Source organism: Rhinolophus hipposideros, assembly GCF_964194185.1.
Source record: "Rhinolophus hipposideros genome assembly, chromosome: 8".
Lineage (NCBI taxonomy): Eukaryota > Metazoa > Chordata > Mammalia > Chiroptera > Rhinolophidae > Rhinolophus > Rhinolophus hipposideros.
In genome coordinates this window covers 11,899,044-11,913,847 of record NC_138054.1, presented here as the reverse complement: position 1 = coordinate 11,913,847, position 14,804 = coordinate 11,899,044, and the positions used below count along the sequence as shown (strand labels likewise).

The 14,804-nt window shown below is 36.1% G+C and overlaps 1 protein-coding gene across 1 annotated transcript in view; it reads right to left on the bottom strand.

The window, feature by feature from the left end:
• The window catches only part of SYCP2L (synaptonemal complex protein 2 like), a gene marked incomplete at both ends in the record, with an annotated part of 80,215 nt that overhangs the window by 33,383 nt on the left and 32,028 nt on the right, over positions 1 to 14,804 (bottom strand). Inside the window, 4 exons of the mRNA XM_081056446.1 lie at positions 1,461 to 1,510; positions 2,140 to 2,290; positions 7,666 to 7,714; positions 14,658 to 14,742. Of these exons, the coding sequence (XP_080912572.1) occupies positions 1,461 to 1,510; positions 2,140 to 2,290; positions 7,666 to 7,714; positions 14,658 to 14,742 (335 nt within the window). The remainder of the gene's footprint in view (positions 1 to 1,460; positions 1,511 to 2,139; positions 2,291 to 7,665; positions 7,715 to 14,657; positions 14,743 to 14,804) is intronic.

The following is a 14,804-nucleotide window of genomic DNA, read 5'->3' as shown; positions in this document are numbered from 1 at the left end:
TGAGAACCACTGCTCTAAATCAGGAGTCAGCAAACTACAGCTCACTGCTTGTTCTGGAAAGAAACGTTATTGGAACACACCCATTTGTTTAGGAATGTCCACAGCTGCTTTCCTGCTGCACTGATAGAGATGAATAGTTGCCACAGAAACCATATGGTCCACAGAGTTAAAAATATTTACTCTCTGGCCCTTTACAGAAAATGTTTGCCGACCCCTGCTAAATTATTCTCTTCATGACTCCAACACAAAAAAGTGAATTCTGAATATGGAAATTTGTACAAAATCAGCAGTGCCCTCACTGAAAATCAGTAGACTTCTTATCACTGGCACAGCTTAAATTTATGGATTCTCAAAGCTTTGATGTTTCTTTGGTGCTTATTAAAAACAAAAAGATATGGTTACTAAAAAACTGTTCTTTTGGTCTATTTCTAATAACTCATTATTTCAGTTTGAACTATTCAACAAATATTTGGACACTTACTCTGGCTCACAGGTTTAATCTATAAACAATCTCTGTCATTACAGAACCCGAGAGCCCCTTAGATTCACAGAAGGCAGCAATCCCAAGGCTGAGGGAAGGAGGCCTTTCGGGGGCAGACAACTAGCTATGAATGGAGCACTAACCACGGGTTAGTGATGCCCTCCGAATCCCAGCAGCCAGATAGGACAGGTCTCATTTAACAAGAAACAAAAGCCAACTGCTGAGAGGTAATTCAGCTAATTGCAGGAAAAATTAGGCTTTGAGTTGGTTTGGAGGACACTGGTGCTCATACTCTTAACTACTTTTCTATAAAACAAGGATAATTGAAGGGAACTAAGAAACTTTGAGGGTTTATTCAATATTTATATAAGCCCGAAGGCATTTCCACCACTTACAAAACAAAGATTTAAAGTTTCAAATCATTGAAAGCTTTGAAAGTAACATGTCAACAAATTGAACACTAAGGGAAGAAATAAACCAAGAAGTTTATTTTAAAAAGTAAATTCAAAAGAGCATACATTTTCAGTTAATCAGAACAGGCCAGATTTTAAGAACTGTTATAATAAACATCTTTCAGCAATATTGGGGAACAATGAAAAAAAGATCCTAAATCGTTACCTAAGATTCATACTAAATGTTTAGAAGTCTTTGCAGTTTCTGTTAACAGTGGTTTACATACTAGTAAAAGACTGCTTTATTATTCTCATATTCCTAAAAGGAGTTTTGTGGGGTTTTTTTAGAAATAAATGCAGTTTAATCCTAAACAGATTTTTTTTTTTTTTTAATTTCTTTTTTTTTTTTTTTTTTTTTTCTGTTGAGAGCCCACTGGCCCATGTGGGAATCGAACCGGCAGCCTTCAGAGTTAGGAGCATGGAGCTCTAATCGCCTGCGCCACCCGGCCGGCCCAATCCTAAACAGATTGACCTGTGTCGTGCTAATGCCATAAGGGCACATGGGAGCCCCGATAAAGTTTACTTACTTGGTCTTTCTCACGGTCCCTGCCAGGAATGACAGGGGAAAGTGGCAAAACTAAAATGAAAGGAAATAAGTGTACAATGGGTAAGTTTACATCTGAGAAATACAAAAACTCATTTTTCCCTCTCCCAATTATACGTGTCCAGGCTAAAAGCCATTCCCATTTCCTACAACTACCTCAAATGCCTGGTTCTGAAGATCCCTTTAATAATTATTCAGCTGTGTTCCTCACCATCTAGCACGCATTCTCTGCTCTAGATCAAGTCCCTGAATGCCGTCCTCATGTCCTCAGTTTGTCCTTGTACTTTTATCTAACTTAGAATGCTTTCCCCTCTCCGCACCTCTTCAAACCCTATTTTTTTTCCAATGAGGAGCTCAAGTCCTACCCACCTCACCTCTTCCTTGAAGCTTTTCCTGATGATTCCAGCTCATATCAGAGTCCTCTTAGCTGAACTCCTACTCCATTTATCTGCAGCTCATATTTAACAGTTATTTACCAATTCCATATTCTTTTGTACTGATTCATGTATGTACATTTTGCCTTTCCAATGTAATTGTAGCAGGGGAAGGGGAATCACATGATCATACATCTCTTTGGTAACTGCTCTCATCATATACTGAAAAATAAATACCTGCTGATTTATTTGAAAAATGACTTGAAAGAAGACATGCATCAAACTTACTTTTTAAGCTACTTCTGGCTCTTGTTTTTTTTCGACCAGGATATGGTTTTAGGAATTTCCTTTCTTGGTTATTGGTCCAAGATAGTTCACTGGTACTAGTACTTGAATCTTGATTGCTCTCCGAGAAGAGGTGTTTCCTATAATGAAACTTCTACAAACACAGATGATAAATGAGAACTATTAAAGGTAGTACCCTTTATATACAATTAAACATACCACTACAAAATGAGACAAAAGAGAAGTACCTCCTTCTAAAAGACAGGGTCTCCCACACAATAAAAATGCCCAGAAGTAAGGAGGGGAAGACAAAGAAGAAACAGGTTATTTCATTAGTCAATTCTCAACCAAACTGCTGCTGTAAAGGATGGGAAAATCCTCTCTAATCAAATACTTGCAACTAACGAGATGCTAGGTCACTGCTCAAAAGCTGATACACCTTAATATCATGTCAACACTATAACTTCAAAATATTAACCTGAACGACAAAAGCAAGTATAAAACTAAGTTTTACAAAGATATGCTGGTCTACATTTCAGAAGAACTAAAATAAAAACAAAAGGGTTATTCCTATTTGAACCTTACAGGCTTTGAAATTAAGCCTTTAATTTCAAAGGTTATATTTAGACTATCAAGGTTAGATTTTTAGGACAAACGTAATCAGTTCTGCTGGATTATTCAACTGTACATTGATATTTACACATGTATTAAATCTTTTTCTGTTTTTGGATTCACTTTTACAAATGCTGTTAATGAAAATGTGTATGCTCAATTTTAACATGGAATTTGTTTTAATTTAACAAAACGCATACTCTATTGGAGCCCTGTCTGTGGTGTCCTTCCCGGAGTCCAGTCCTTAAACCGCCATGACTCTACAGGGGCTCCACCATTCAGCTTGTGACAACTCATTCTCATGTCAGGCCAGGGAGGATTCACGTGAATCCAAATGTAGTAAGCGGTGACAGTATCCCACATGCTCTTTTCAAACTAATACACATCAGCGAGAAGATACACGCTGTGCCTGGAATGGCAACGTGTAGCGTCAGCTTAGGATGAGAACCAGCCTCACCCTTATTTATGATAGCACAACCCATAACTTCTAAGATGGGTGATGGTGAACTATCTATTTTTCAAATGAATTTCTTTTTAAAGATCCAATTGAAAATGCTTAGCAGTTCACCATTTGTAAAGAAGCTCATTTGTTAAAGGAAATTTGTGAGCCAGACCTATGTATCTTACTCATATGAGAATAATAAAAAAGGTTGGAGGGACCCTCACATTTGTTCCAGAGTTCCTCACCCCAGGGTCTTGTAACAAGCAAGCATCACTTCATTTAATGCATCCAATTAACACGTCACACAGCAAGGCTTTCCCAGTTTCTTTAGTTTTATAGATAAAGGTGTTGAAAGTTATTTACAAAAAGACAAGTATCCAGAGAAGTCATTTTTAAATTTGGCGGCATATTATAATAGAATCGCCAGAAAAGGGCTTTTGAAAAAATCCCAATGCCTGAGCTTTACCCAGGACCAATTAAGTCAGAGTCACTGGAAAAGGGATCCAGGCTTTAGTATTTTCATCAGCTCCCCTGGTGACTACAGTTAGAAGCCTGGGCAGTGGAAAATAAGTACCATTCCTAAAAGCAAAACAAAAGAAGCCTTATCTCATTTGTTTGAAGCTCATGATCTCAAATTTTTAAAAAATTTCATTTAATGTTCATAATAGAGATATTATTCAAATGCACTGACTACAGATTTAGAGCACTGATCTTACCAAAGGGGGAGCAAACCGGAGAGGTGTAAGTTGGTGGACACAGGGACAAAACCATGTCACTGACTCAAAGTGAAACATTTCTTTTCAATTCATTAGCACTTCTGCTTCAATTCAAGATAAATCTCAAGTGCTAGTAGGTCTTTCAATTTCTCTTCTGCTTACTAATCTTTTTTTTTAAACAGCAAGAAAAGGCTCTAGCCACAAAGTCTAACAAGTAAAAGTACAGTTGGGTATGATAACTTTGTTATTTTCCATTGTATATATTTGGGGGCTTACCTACTATTTGTTACAACAAATGCTGATTTTCCATTTGAAAGTGAAATAATTCTGGGATTCTGGTCAAGATGGCAGAGTAGGTAAACAGTGTGCTCACCTCCTCTCCTGACTCCATCAAAATTACAACTAAACTACAGAACAACCATCACTGAGAATGACCTGAGGTGCAGCTGAACAAAAGTCCTACAACTAACAATATACGAAAGAAGCCACATCGAGCCTGGTAGGAAGAGCAGAAGCATGGAATAGGCTGGTCCCACACACATGTGGCAGTTAAAAATTGGAAGGGGTATCTTGGCTGCAGAGGTCCCACTGAGAAGCAAGGGGTCCCACCACCACACCTGGCTATCCAGCTCAGGATTCTAGTAACAGGAAGAAAAGTCCCCGTAACTTCTGGCTGTGAAAACCAGCAGAGATTGTGGCTGAGTAAGACAGAGGGTAGCTAGAATCCCAAACATTCCTCTTAAAGGGCCCGCACATGGACTTACTCACTGATGGACTCACTCACTCTGAGCTCCAGCGCTGGGGCAGTAGCTGGAAAGGCACCAGGGATCTATGGGGTGGAACTGAATTATCTGGCTTCATGGTGAAGGCTGGAGGGGCAACTTTCTCCCAGACAGAAGTGCTGGCAGAAGCCACTATTCCTTTGTTGAGCCCTCCTCCTTCCCAGTGTGCAGACATAGGCAGCCACCGTATCTGAGTCTCCATCAACTTGGCTAACAATGGTGGTCCCGCCTTGGTGATTCCCTGAGACCCTCCTTCCCCAATCCACCCAACTTGCGAGGCTACCCAAGCCTCTTCCAGTGGCTTTTCCATACAAATGGCTCGTGGTGGCTCATGCAGCAGACTTCCCTAAAATTTCTCAAAGGTTCATGAACCCCAAACAAGGGACATCTAGCATCAGTGTGTCACCTACCTCTTGCTGAGCAGCCCCAAGCCTGGCACTAGTGACAGCTGGCCTCAGTTCAAGGATTGGTCTCCCCAGGTACCACCCAACTCCACGTGGATGGTGGCCATCTGCATATTGCTTTTTGGCTCATTCCAGGAGGCCTTGAATGTGGCACACCTGGTGGCTGGCTTCAGATTGAGCTGGAATGCCATCCAATTGCCTCCATAGATGACACACCCAAAGCACAGACTGAGCAGGCACCAGACAAGAGCCCTGCTAAAGCAAATCCTGCTCCATAAGGTCAGCCCCTGCACAATAGCCCCTCCACTGTAGTCATGTCCAGTCTTCACAACCAATCAGCCTGAGGGTCAAACGCTCCGACTGACATGAAAACAGCAACAAAGGGTCAACTACAACAGGAGGGCACACACAACCCACACAAGGGACACACCTGCAGCACCTGTGTCACATGACCAGGGAGACTGTACCACTGGGCCTCACAGGACACCCACTACATAAGGCCACTGTACTAAGATCAGGTGACATATCAGCTCTACCTACTACATAGAAACAAATAAAGAGAAGCAGTCAAAATGGGGAGACAAAGATACATGTCCCAAATGAAAGAACAGAAAGAAGCTCCAGAAAAAGAACTAAACAAAATGAAGACCAGCAATCTACCAGATGCAGAGTTCAAAACACTGGTTGTCAGGATGCTCAATGATCTCAGTGAGAACTTGAACAAAGAGATAAGAAACATAAAAATAGCGATAGAAAACAAAGAACCCGTCAGAAATGAAGAACACAATAACTAAAAAGATACATTAGAGGGAATCAACAAATTAGATGAAGCAGAGGATCAAATCAGCAATTTAGAAGATAAGGTAGCATAAAACACCCAATCAGAACAGCAAAAAGAAAAAAGAATCCAAAATAATAATGATAATAATGAGCATCAAGCATACCAACATTCGCATCATAGGGGTACCAGAAGGAGAAGAGAGACAGCAAGGAACTGAAAACCTATTTGAAGAAATAATGATGGGAAACATCCCTAACCTGGTGAAGGAAATAGATATACAAGTCCAGGAAGCTCAGAGAGTCCCAAACAAGATGAACCAAAGAGGCCCACATCAAGACATATTATAATTAAAATGTCAAAGGTTAAAAACAAAGAAAAAAATCTTAAAAGCAGCAATAAAAAAGCAGTTAGTTACCTTTGAGGGAGCTCCCATAAGACCATGAGCTGATTTCTCAACAGAAACTTTGCAGGTCAGAAAGAATTGGCATGAAATATTCAAAGTGATGAAAAGCAAGGACCTACAACCAAGATTTCTCTACCCAGCAAAGCTATCATTTAGAATTCAAGAACAGATAAAGTGCTTTCCAGACAAGAAAAAGCTGAAGGAGTTCATCACCACCAAACCAGTATTACAAGCAATGCTAATACTGGTAAATGGTGTGCTTCTTTAAAAGGGACTTCTTTAAAAAGATGAAAAATATGAATAAAATGGCAATAACTACTCATACATATCTATCAACAATTATTTTAAGTGTAAGTGGATTAAATGCTCCAATCAAATGACTTAGGGTATGTGAATGGATAGAAAAACAAGACCCTTACATACGCTGCCTACAAGAGACTCACTTCAATTGAAAGACACAACCAGACTGGAAAGTATAGAGATGAGAAAAAGATATTTCATGAAAATGGAAACAAACAAGCAAAAAAATATGGAGTAGCAATAGTTATACCAGACTTGAAAACAAAAACTATAACAAGAGTCAAAGAAGTATTCAGTAATCCCACTTCTGGGTATTTACCCTAAGAAACCCAAAACACGATTTTGAAGGGATATGTGCACTCATATGTTCATTGCAGCATTATGTACAATAGCCAAGATATGGAGGCAACCTGGGTGTCCATCAATGGAGGAATGGATGAAGAAGGGGTGGTACATATATACAATGGGATATTACTCAGCCATAAAAAAGAATGAAATCTTGCTATCTGCAACAACATGGATGGACATAGAGGGTATTATGCTGAATGGAGTGAGTTGGATAGAGAAAGACAAATACATATGATTTCATTTATACGTGGAACCTAAAAAACAAAATAAATAAACAAACAAAACAAACAAATTCATAGATACAGAGAACATTTTGACAATTGCCAGATGGGAGGGTGGTTAGGGGGATGGATGAAAAAGGAGAAGGGATTAAGAAATACAAATCGGTAGTTATAAAATAGTCATGGGGAGGTGAAGTACAGCATAATATAGTCAATGATATTGTAATAACTATGTATGGTGTCAGATCGGTACTAAATTTACTGGGAGATGACCTCATAAGTTATATAAATGTCTAATCACTATGTTGTACACCTAAAATTAATATAATATTGTATGTATACTGTAACTGAAAAAAATTTTAAAGTATTGAAAAAAATGAAATAATTCCTTTTAAAATAAGTTCAAAATAAATTTGAAAAAAATAGAGATAAAGAGCAGAGTGATGACAAATTTTGAAGATGGTATGCAAATAACTAAAATTTGAGAAGTAATGCCCACACACAAAAGTTAGTTCATTACCGACATTCTTGTTTCTTGATTTCTGTCACCCTTGAGAGCAGAATCTTTCCTAAAAGAAAATAGCAAATTAATGGAACATAACCCCATCACCTTCTCCTTCCCACTTCACAGCCCTAACTTTTTTTGCCTTCATGTGCTCTTTGTCTGATGTGAGCCCAGCACATGGGAAGTACCGCATCTGGCAGACAAACATCTTACCTTACATTTCCATAGATCCCGTGTCTGACAACTGGTTATTTAAAACAAATCAAACCTTTGTTGAACCCGTCTCTGTCAGACACATAAAGAGGAAGGCAGGGTGAGATCAAGGAAACATCAAGCTGTGGCAAAGCTGCAGAGCAGTGCTTCCTGTCTGCCTGTACCTCAGAATCCACTGGGGTGCTATAAAAAATAGCTTCCCTGAAGGTCAACGATGTTGAGCAGCTATCTTTTCATGTACCTGTTGGCTATTTGTACGTCTTCTTTGAAGAAATGTCTATTCAATTCCTTTCTCCATTTTTTTAATAAGGTGATTTTTAAATTTTTGGCTGCTGAATTGTAGGCGTTCCTTATATATTTTGGGTATTGACCCCTTTTATGGTTTGTTATTATTTAGAAAAAACACGTAATCTAAGTGTTGATGAACATGTGGAGAAATTGGAACCCTTGCACACTGTTCACAAGAATGTAAAACGGTGTAGCTGCTATGGAAAAGAGTATGAAAATTCTTCGAAAAATTAAAAATAGAACTACTATATGATATAGTAATCCCAGACATCCAATGGAATTCAAATCAGGATCTTGGAGGGAAATTTTCACTCCCATGTTCACTGCAGCATTATTTACAATAGCCAAGATATGGAAACAATCTAAATGCCCACTGATGGATGAACGGATAAACAAAATGTGGCATATACATACAAAGGAATACTAGTCAGCTTTTAAAAAGAAGGAAATCCTGCAATACAAAACAATATGGATGAGCTTGGATGACATCACGCTACGTGAAATATGCCAGTCACAGAAGGACAAATTCTGCATGATTCCACTTACATCAGGTGTCTAAAATAGTCAAACTTATAGAAAGGGAGAATAGAATGGTGATTTCCAGGCACGGAAGAAAGGGGAAAATGTGGAGTTGCTATTAAACAGTTATAAAGCTTCAATTATGTAAGATAAACAAGTTCTAGAGATTTGTTGTATAACATTGTGCCTATAGTTAACAATACTATATTGTGCACTTAGAATTTTGTTAAGAGAGTAGAGCTCATGGTAAGTGTTCTTATCACAATAAAAAAAGAGAATGAAACAGCTAACGCACTCCCATTTCCAGGCAACCATTGATCTACTTTCTGTCTCTAGATTAGTTTGTGTTTTCTAGTATTTTATGTAAATGAAATCATACAATATGTAGTCTTTTATTTCAGGAGGGGGGGGGTCTGATTTCTTTCACTTAGCATGATTATTTGGAGATTCATTCATGTTGTATATATTAATAATTATTTTTTATTTCTGAATGGCTTTCATTGTGTGGATATAACAAAATTTATTTCTCCATTCATCTATTGGTGGACATTTGGGTTGTTTCCAGTTTGGGCTGTTTCCAGTTTGTTACAAATAAAGCTACTAAAAACATTAATGTACATCCCTTTATGTGGACATATGTTATCATTTCTCTTGAGTAAATACCTATGATAAGAATAGCTGGCCCATAATACGTGTATACTTAACATTTTAAGAAACTACCAGCAATGTATAAGCGTTCCAGTTGCTCCACATTCTCACCAACTTGGTACAGTCTTTCTAATTTTAGATATTCTAATAAAGATGGTAAATTTTATGTTACATATATTTTAGCACAACTTTAAAAAAATAATTATACATTTAAAATTTTACTCACTAGTTCTAGTAGTCTTTTTGTAGATTCCACTGAATTTTCTACTTACCATGTTTCCCCCAAAATAAGACCTAGCCAGACAATCAGCTCTAATGGCTTTTGGAGCAAAAATTATAGTAAAATAAGACCATGCATAATATAATATAATATAATATAATATAATATAATATAACATATATAATATAATACCAGGTCTTGTATTAATTTTTGCTCCAAAAGACTCATTAGAGCTAATTGTCCAGCTAGGTCTTATTTTGGGGGGAAAACGGTAAATGATTATATCACCTACAGATACAGTTTTTCTCCTCTCTTTCTGATCTGAATGCTTTTTAGTTCTTTTTCTTGCCTTATTGCACTGGCTAGACACTCAATTACAATGCCAAATTGAACTATTGGAGCAGATATTCTTGTATTGGAGCAGATATTCTTGCCTCATACCTGATCGTAGAGAAATGCATTCCATCTTTAATCATTAAGTACACTATTAGCAGTAGGTTTTTCATAGATGCCCATTAATAAATTAAGGAAGTTCCTTTTTATACCTAGCTTCCTGAGAATTTTTTATCAGGAACAGATATTGAATTTTGTCCAATATTTTTTTCTATATTGACTAAGATAACATGTTTATTTTTGTTTCCTAACATAATAAATTACCTGATTTTTTTACTGTTAAATCAAACTTGCTGTCCTGGAATAATTTTTTTATATTGTTGAATTTGATTTGCTAAAATTTTGTTAAATGTTTCGCATCCATGTTCATAAGCGCTACAGAACTATAGTTTTCTTATAATATCTCTATCCAGTTTTGATATTGGGTTACTGCCAGTCTCATAGAATCAGTTCATAAGTATTTCCTCCTCTTTGATTTTCTGGAAGATTTATGTAGCATTAGTTATTTATTATATATATTAGTTAAGTATTATATATTAGTTATGATTATGTATATTAGTTATTTTTTTCTAACCTCTTTGGTAGAATTTATCAGTGAATCTATATAAGTCTGACATTTTGTGTGTGTGAAGGTTTTCAACAATGAATTTCATGTCTTTGAAAGATATGGGGCTATTTAGGTTATCTGTTATTTCTTGAGTGTGTTTTGATAGTTCATGTGTTTCAGAAAATTTGTACTTTTCATTGAAGTTGTCTTTTTTTTTTGCATACATTTATTCCTAACATTCCCCTACCAACCTTTTAACAAATGTAGAATCCATACTGATGTTATCTCTCTCATTCCTAAGATTGCTAATTTTTGCCTTCTCTTTCTTCCTAATCACTCTGCCTAGTGGTTTGTCAATTATATTTATCAAAAAGAAGGAAATACCTAGGAATAAATTTATCCAAAGAGGTAAAAGATCTACACTGAAAACTATAAAACATTGATGAAAGAAACTGAAAAAGCTATAAATAATTGGAAATACATTCCATGGACATAGGTTGGTAGAATTAATATTGTTAAAGATGTCCTTACTACCCAAAGCAATCTCAGATTCAATGCAATCCCTATCAAAATTCCAATGGCACTTTTCATAGAAATAGAAAACACAATCCTAAAACGTAATGGAACAAAAAAAAGTGCCAAACATCAAAAACAATTTTGAGAAAGAAGAAAAAAACTAGAGACATCACACCTCCTGATTTCAAACTCTACACTAGTAATCAAAACAATATGGTACCAGCATAAAAACAGGCACACAGACCAATGGAACAGATTCAAGAGCCCAGAAATAAACTCTCACAAATATGGTCAACTAATATTAGACAAGGGAGCCAAGAATACTCAACGAGAAAAGAACAATCTCTTCAATAAATGGTACTAAGGAAACTGAACAACCACATGCAGAAGAATGAAACTGAACTCCTTTCTTACACTAATCACAAAAATTAACTCAAAATCATTTTAAGACTTAAATGTAAGACCTAAAACTATAAAACTCCTAGAAGGAAACACATTGAAAAAGCTCCTTGACATTATTGGTCTTTACAATGACTTTTTGGATTTGACACCAACAAAAGCAAAAATAAATAATTAGAACTATGTCAAACTAAAATGGTTCTATACACTAAAAGAAATGATCAACAAAATGAAAAAGCAGCCTACAGAAAGGGAGAAAATATTTGCAAATCCAAAATACATGAAGAACTCATACAACTCAATAGCAAAAACAATCCAACTACAAAATGGGCAGAGGGTCTAAATAGACGTTTTTTTCAAAGGAGATATTCAAATGGCCAACAGGTACATGAAAAGGTGCTCAACATTACTAATGATTAGGGAAATGCTAATTAAAACCATAATTGGGTACTACATCACACCTGTTAGAATGGCTATGAGAGAGAGAGAGAGAGAGAGAGAGAGAGAGAGAGAACAAATCTGACAAAAATGGGGAGAAGAGAGAACCTTGGTGCACTATTGGTGGGAATGTAAATTGGTAAAGCCACTATTGAAAGTTATTCAGCCAATATGGAGGTTCCTAAACAATTAAAAATAGAACTACCATATGATCCAGCAATTCACTTCCAGGTTGTATATGTCCAAAGGAAACAAAATCACTATTCCTAAGAGATAACTGCACCCTCATGTTAAGCAAAGCATTATTTACAATAGCCAAGACAGGGAAAGAATCTAAGTGTCCATCTTAGATAAACGGATAAAGAAGATGTGGTGTATATATACAATGGAATACCAGCCAGCTATAAAAAATAAAGAAATCCTTTACTTTAGACAACATGGGTGGACCTTGAGGGCATTATGCCAAGTGAAATAAGTCAGACAGAGAAAGACAAATACTGTATGATCTCACTTGGACTGGAATTACACACACACACACACACACACACACACACACACACACACACACACACACCAAAAAAACATAGAAAAAGAGATCACATTTGAGGTTATGAGGCAGGGAGTGGGGGTGGGGGGATTAAATGAAAATGGTCAAAAAGTCAAACTTACTTAAAGTTATGAATAAGTACTAGAAATATAAAGTCCAACATGATGGCTATAGTTAACACTGCTGTATGGCATATTTGAAAGTTGCTAAAAGAATAAATCGTAAAAGTTCTCATTAAAGAAAAAAATACTTTGTAACTATATAAGGATATGGGTGTTGCCTAACTGTGGTAATCATTTCTCAATATACATATGTCAGCTCATTCTGTGGCTCATCTTAAACTTATACAGAGCTATGTAACAATTATATCTCACTAAAACTGAAAAAAAAAAGAATCAGTATATAATCTGGCTCCGCATGGACATTAAAAAGAAGTTCAAAGTAATATGTTCGCTTATATAATATAACACGTGTCATGTTCACAACTGTTTCTGGGGATGCACCATAGGAGTGAAGAAAAAAAGCTGTTTACTTCTTATACTTTACTGGAAATTAAGTATTTAAAATGTGCACAGTAACTAAAATTTTATCAGCTAGAGTATGAAAAAATTATGAAGCAGGTTTAACAAGCTTGTAGGGTGTAAGATCAATATATCAACTGCATTGTCATAGAATAAACAATTAGAAATTAAAATTTTAAGAATTATTTATAATAGCAAAGAATATGAAATACTTAGGTACAAATTTAGCAAAATATGTGCAACATATATGTACTGAAAACTAAAAAACATTACTGAGAAAAAAGTCCTAAATAACTGAAGAGCTATAGCAGGTTGATGAGGCAAAGAAACAACATTATTATGATAATAATTCTTCCAAAATTGATCTCTATATTCAACATAATCCCAGTCAAAATCCTAGCAGATTTTTTTGTAAAGTAGATTCTAAAATTTATGTGGAAATGTACAGTCAAAACAACTTTGAAAAAAACTGACAAAGCTGGGAGACTAACATTATCTCATTTCCAAATGAGATTCAATAGTTAAGATAGTAAAGCTACACTGATTCAGACAGTATGTAAATATAGACAAATAGATCAACGGAACAGAATATACAGTCCAAAAATAGATCCACACATATATGGTCAATTGATTTTTTTTCAACAAAGGTTCCAGGGAAATTCAGTGGGGGTTGGGGGAGAATAACTGTTTCAGTGGGGGTTGGGGGAGAATAACTGTTTCAATAAATGGTCTGGAACAATTGGACAGTCATTGGAAAGAAAGAAAAGAGGAAAGGAGAGAAGTAAGGGAGGAAAAGGAGGGAAAGAAGTAAGGAAGGGAGGAAGGAGGGAGAGAGGAAGGGAGAAGGAGGAAGGAAAAAGGACCTCTACTGTTACCTCATACAATATACAAAAATTAACATAAAATTACTCATAAACTGAAATAATATCTAAAACTACAAAAATTCTAGAAGAAAACATAAGAAAAATAATACCGATTATGAGTTTGACTAAGATTTCTTAAGCATGTCACAAAAAAGCATAAAGTATAAAAGAAAAAGAAATAAATACATTGGACTTTATAAAAATTTTAAACTTTTGCTCTTTAAAGACACTGTTATAAAAATAAATGTCACAGATAGGGAGAAAGCATATACAAAACACATATTTGATAAAGGACTTGTATGCAGAATATATAAGGAACTCTTGTAACTCAATAATAAGAAAGCAAATGACCAGTGATTGCAGTGGGGGGGTGAAGAAGGGCAGGAGAATGGGATTTTTCAAAGGGGCAGGAGGAAATTCTTGGTAATGACAGATATGGCCATTATTTGCTTGTGGTGATGGTTCCTGGGTGTAGACATATCAAAACTCATCAAATTATACACTTTAAATATGTACAGTTTATTTTATTTCAATTCTATCTCAAAGTCATAAAAAAAAAATCACTTGTCCTAAGACCTGTTCTTCAGAGACCTACATGGAAGTGGCAAATAAATTAATGCCAGTGATAAATGTTTGCTGGCTGGGGATATTCAGTGTTCTGCTGCAGAAAAACACATCACCAAAGATAACCCTGTGGGTGTGATAGTAGAGACCCGTAGGTCAGAACATTTCAGTACTGCTCACATCATTCTATAGAAAACTGCACACAATGCTCTCTCCTTGTGTGGGGCATGGCCAGATGCAGGAAAGGGGGAAATCTGGACAGTTGACTTGTATATTAACTAGTCATGTCACAAGCAATCTACAGGATTTATTAGTTTTGAAAATCACTTACCTGGATTTGTCATTTAACTGAGAAACCGGAATTTTTACTGATGGTTCTTGTAAATCTGAAGAATACTCGTGTTCTGAAGTAACTTCTAACGGTAAAAATTAAAAACAAAAATTGTTAAGCTTCTCAACCAAGTATTTACATATAAAT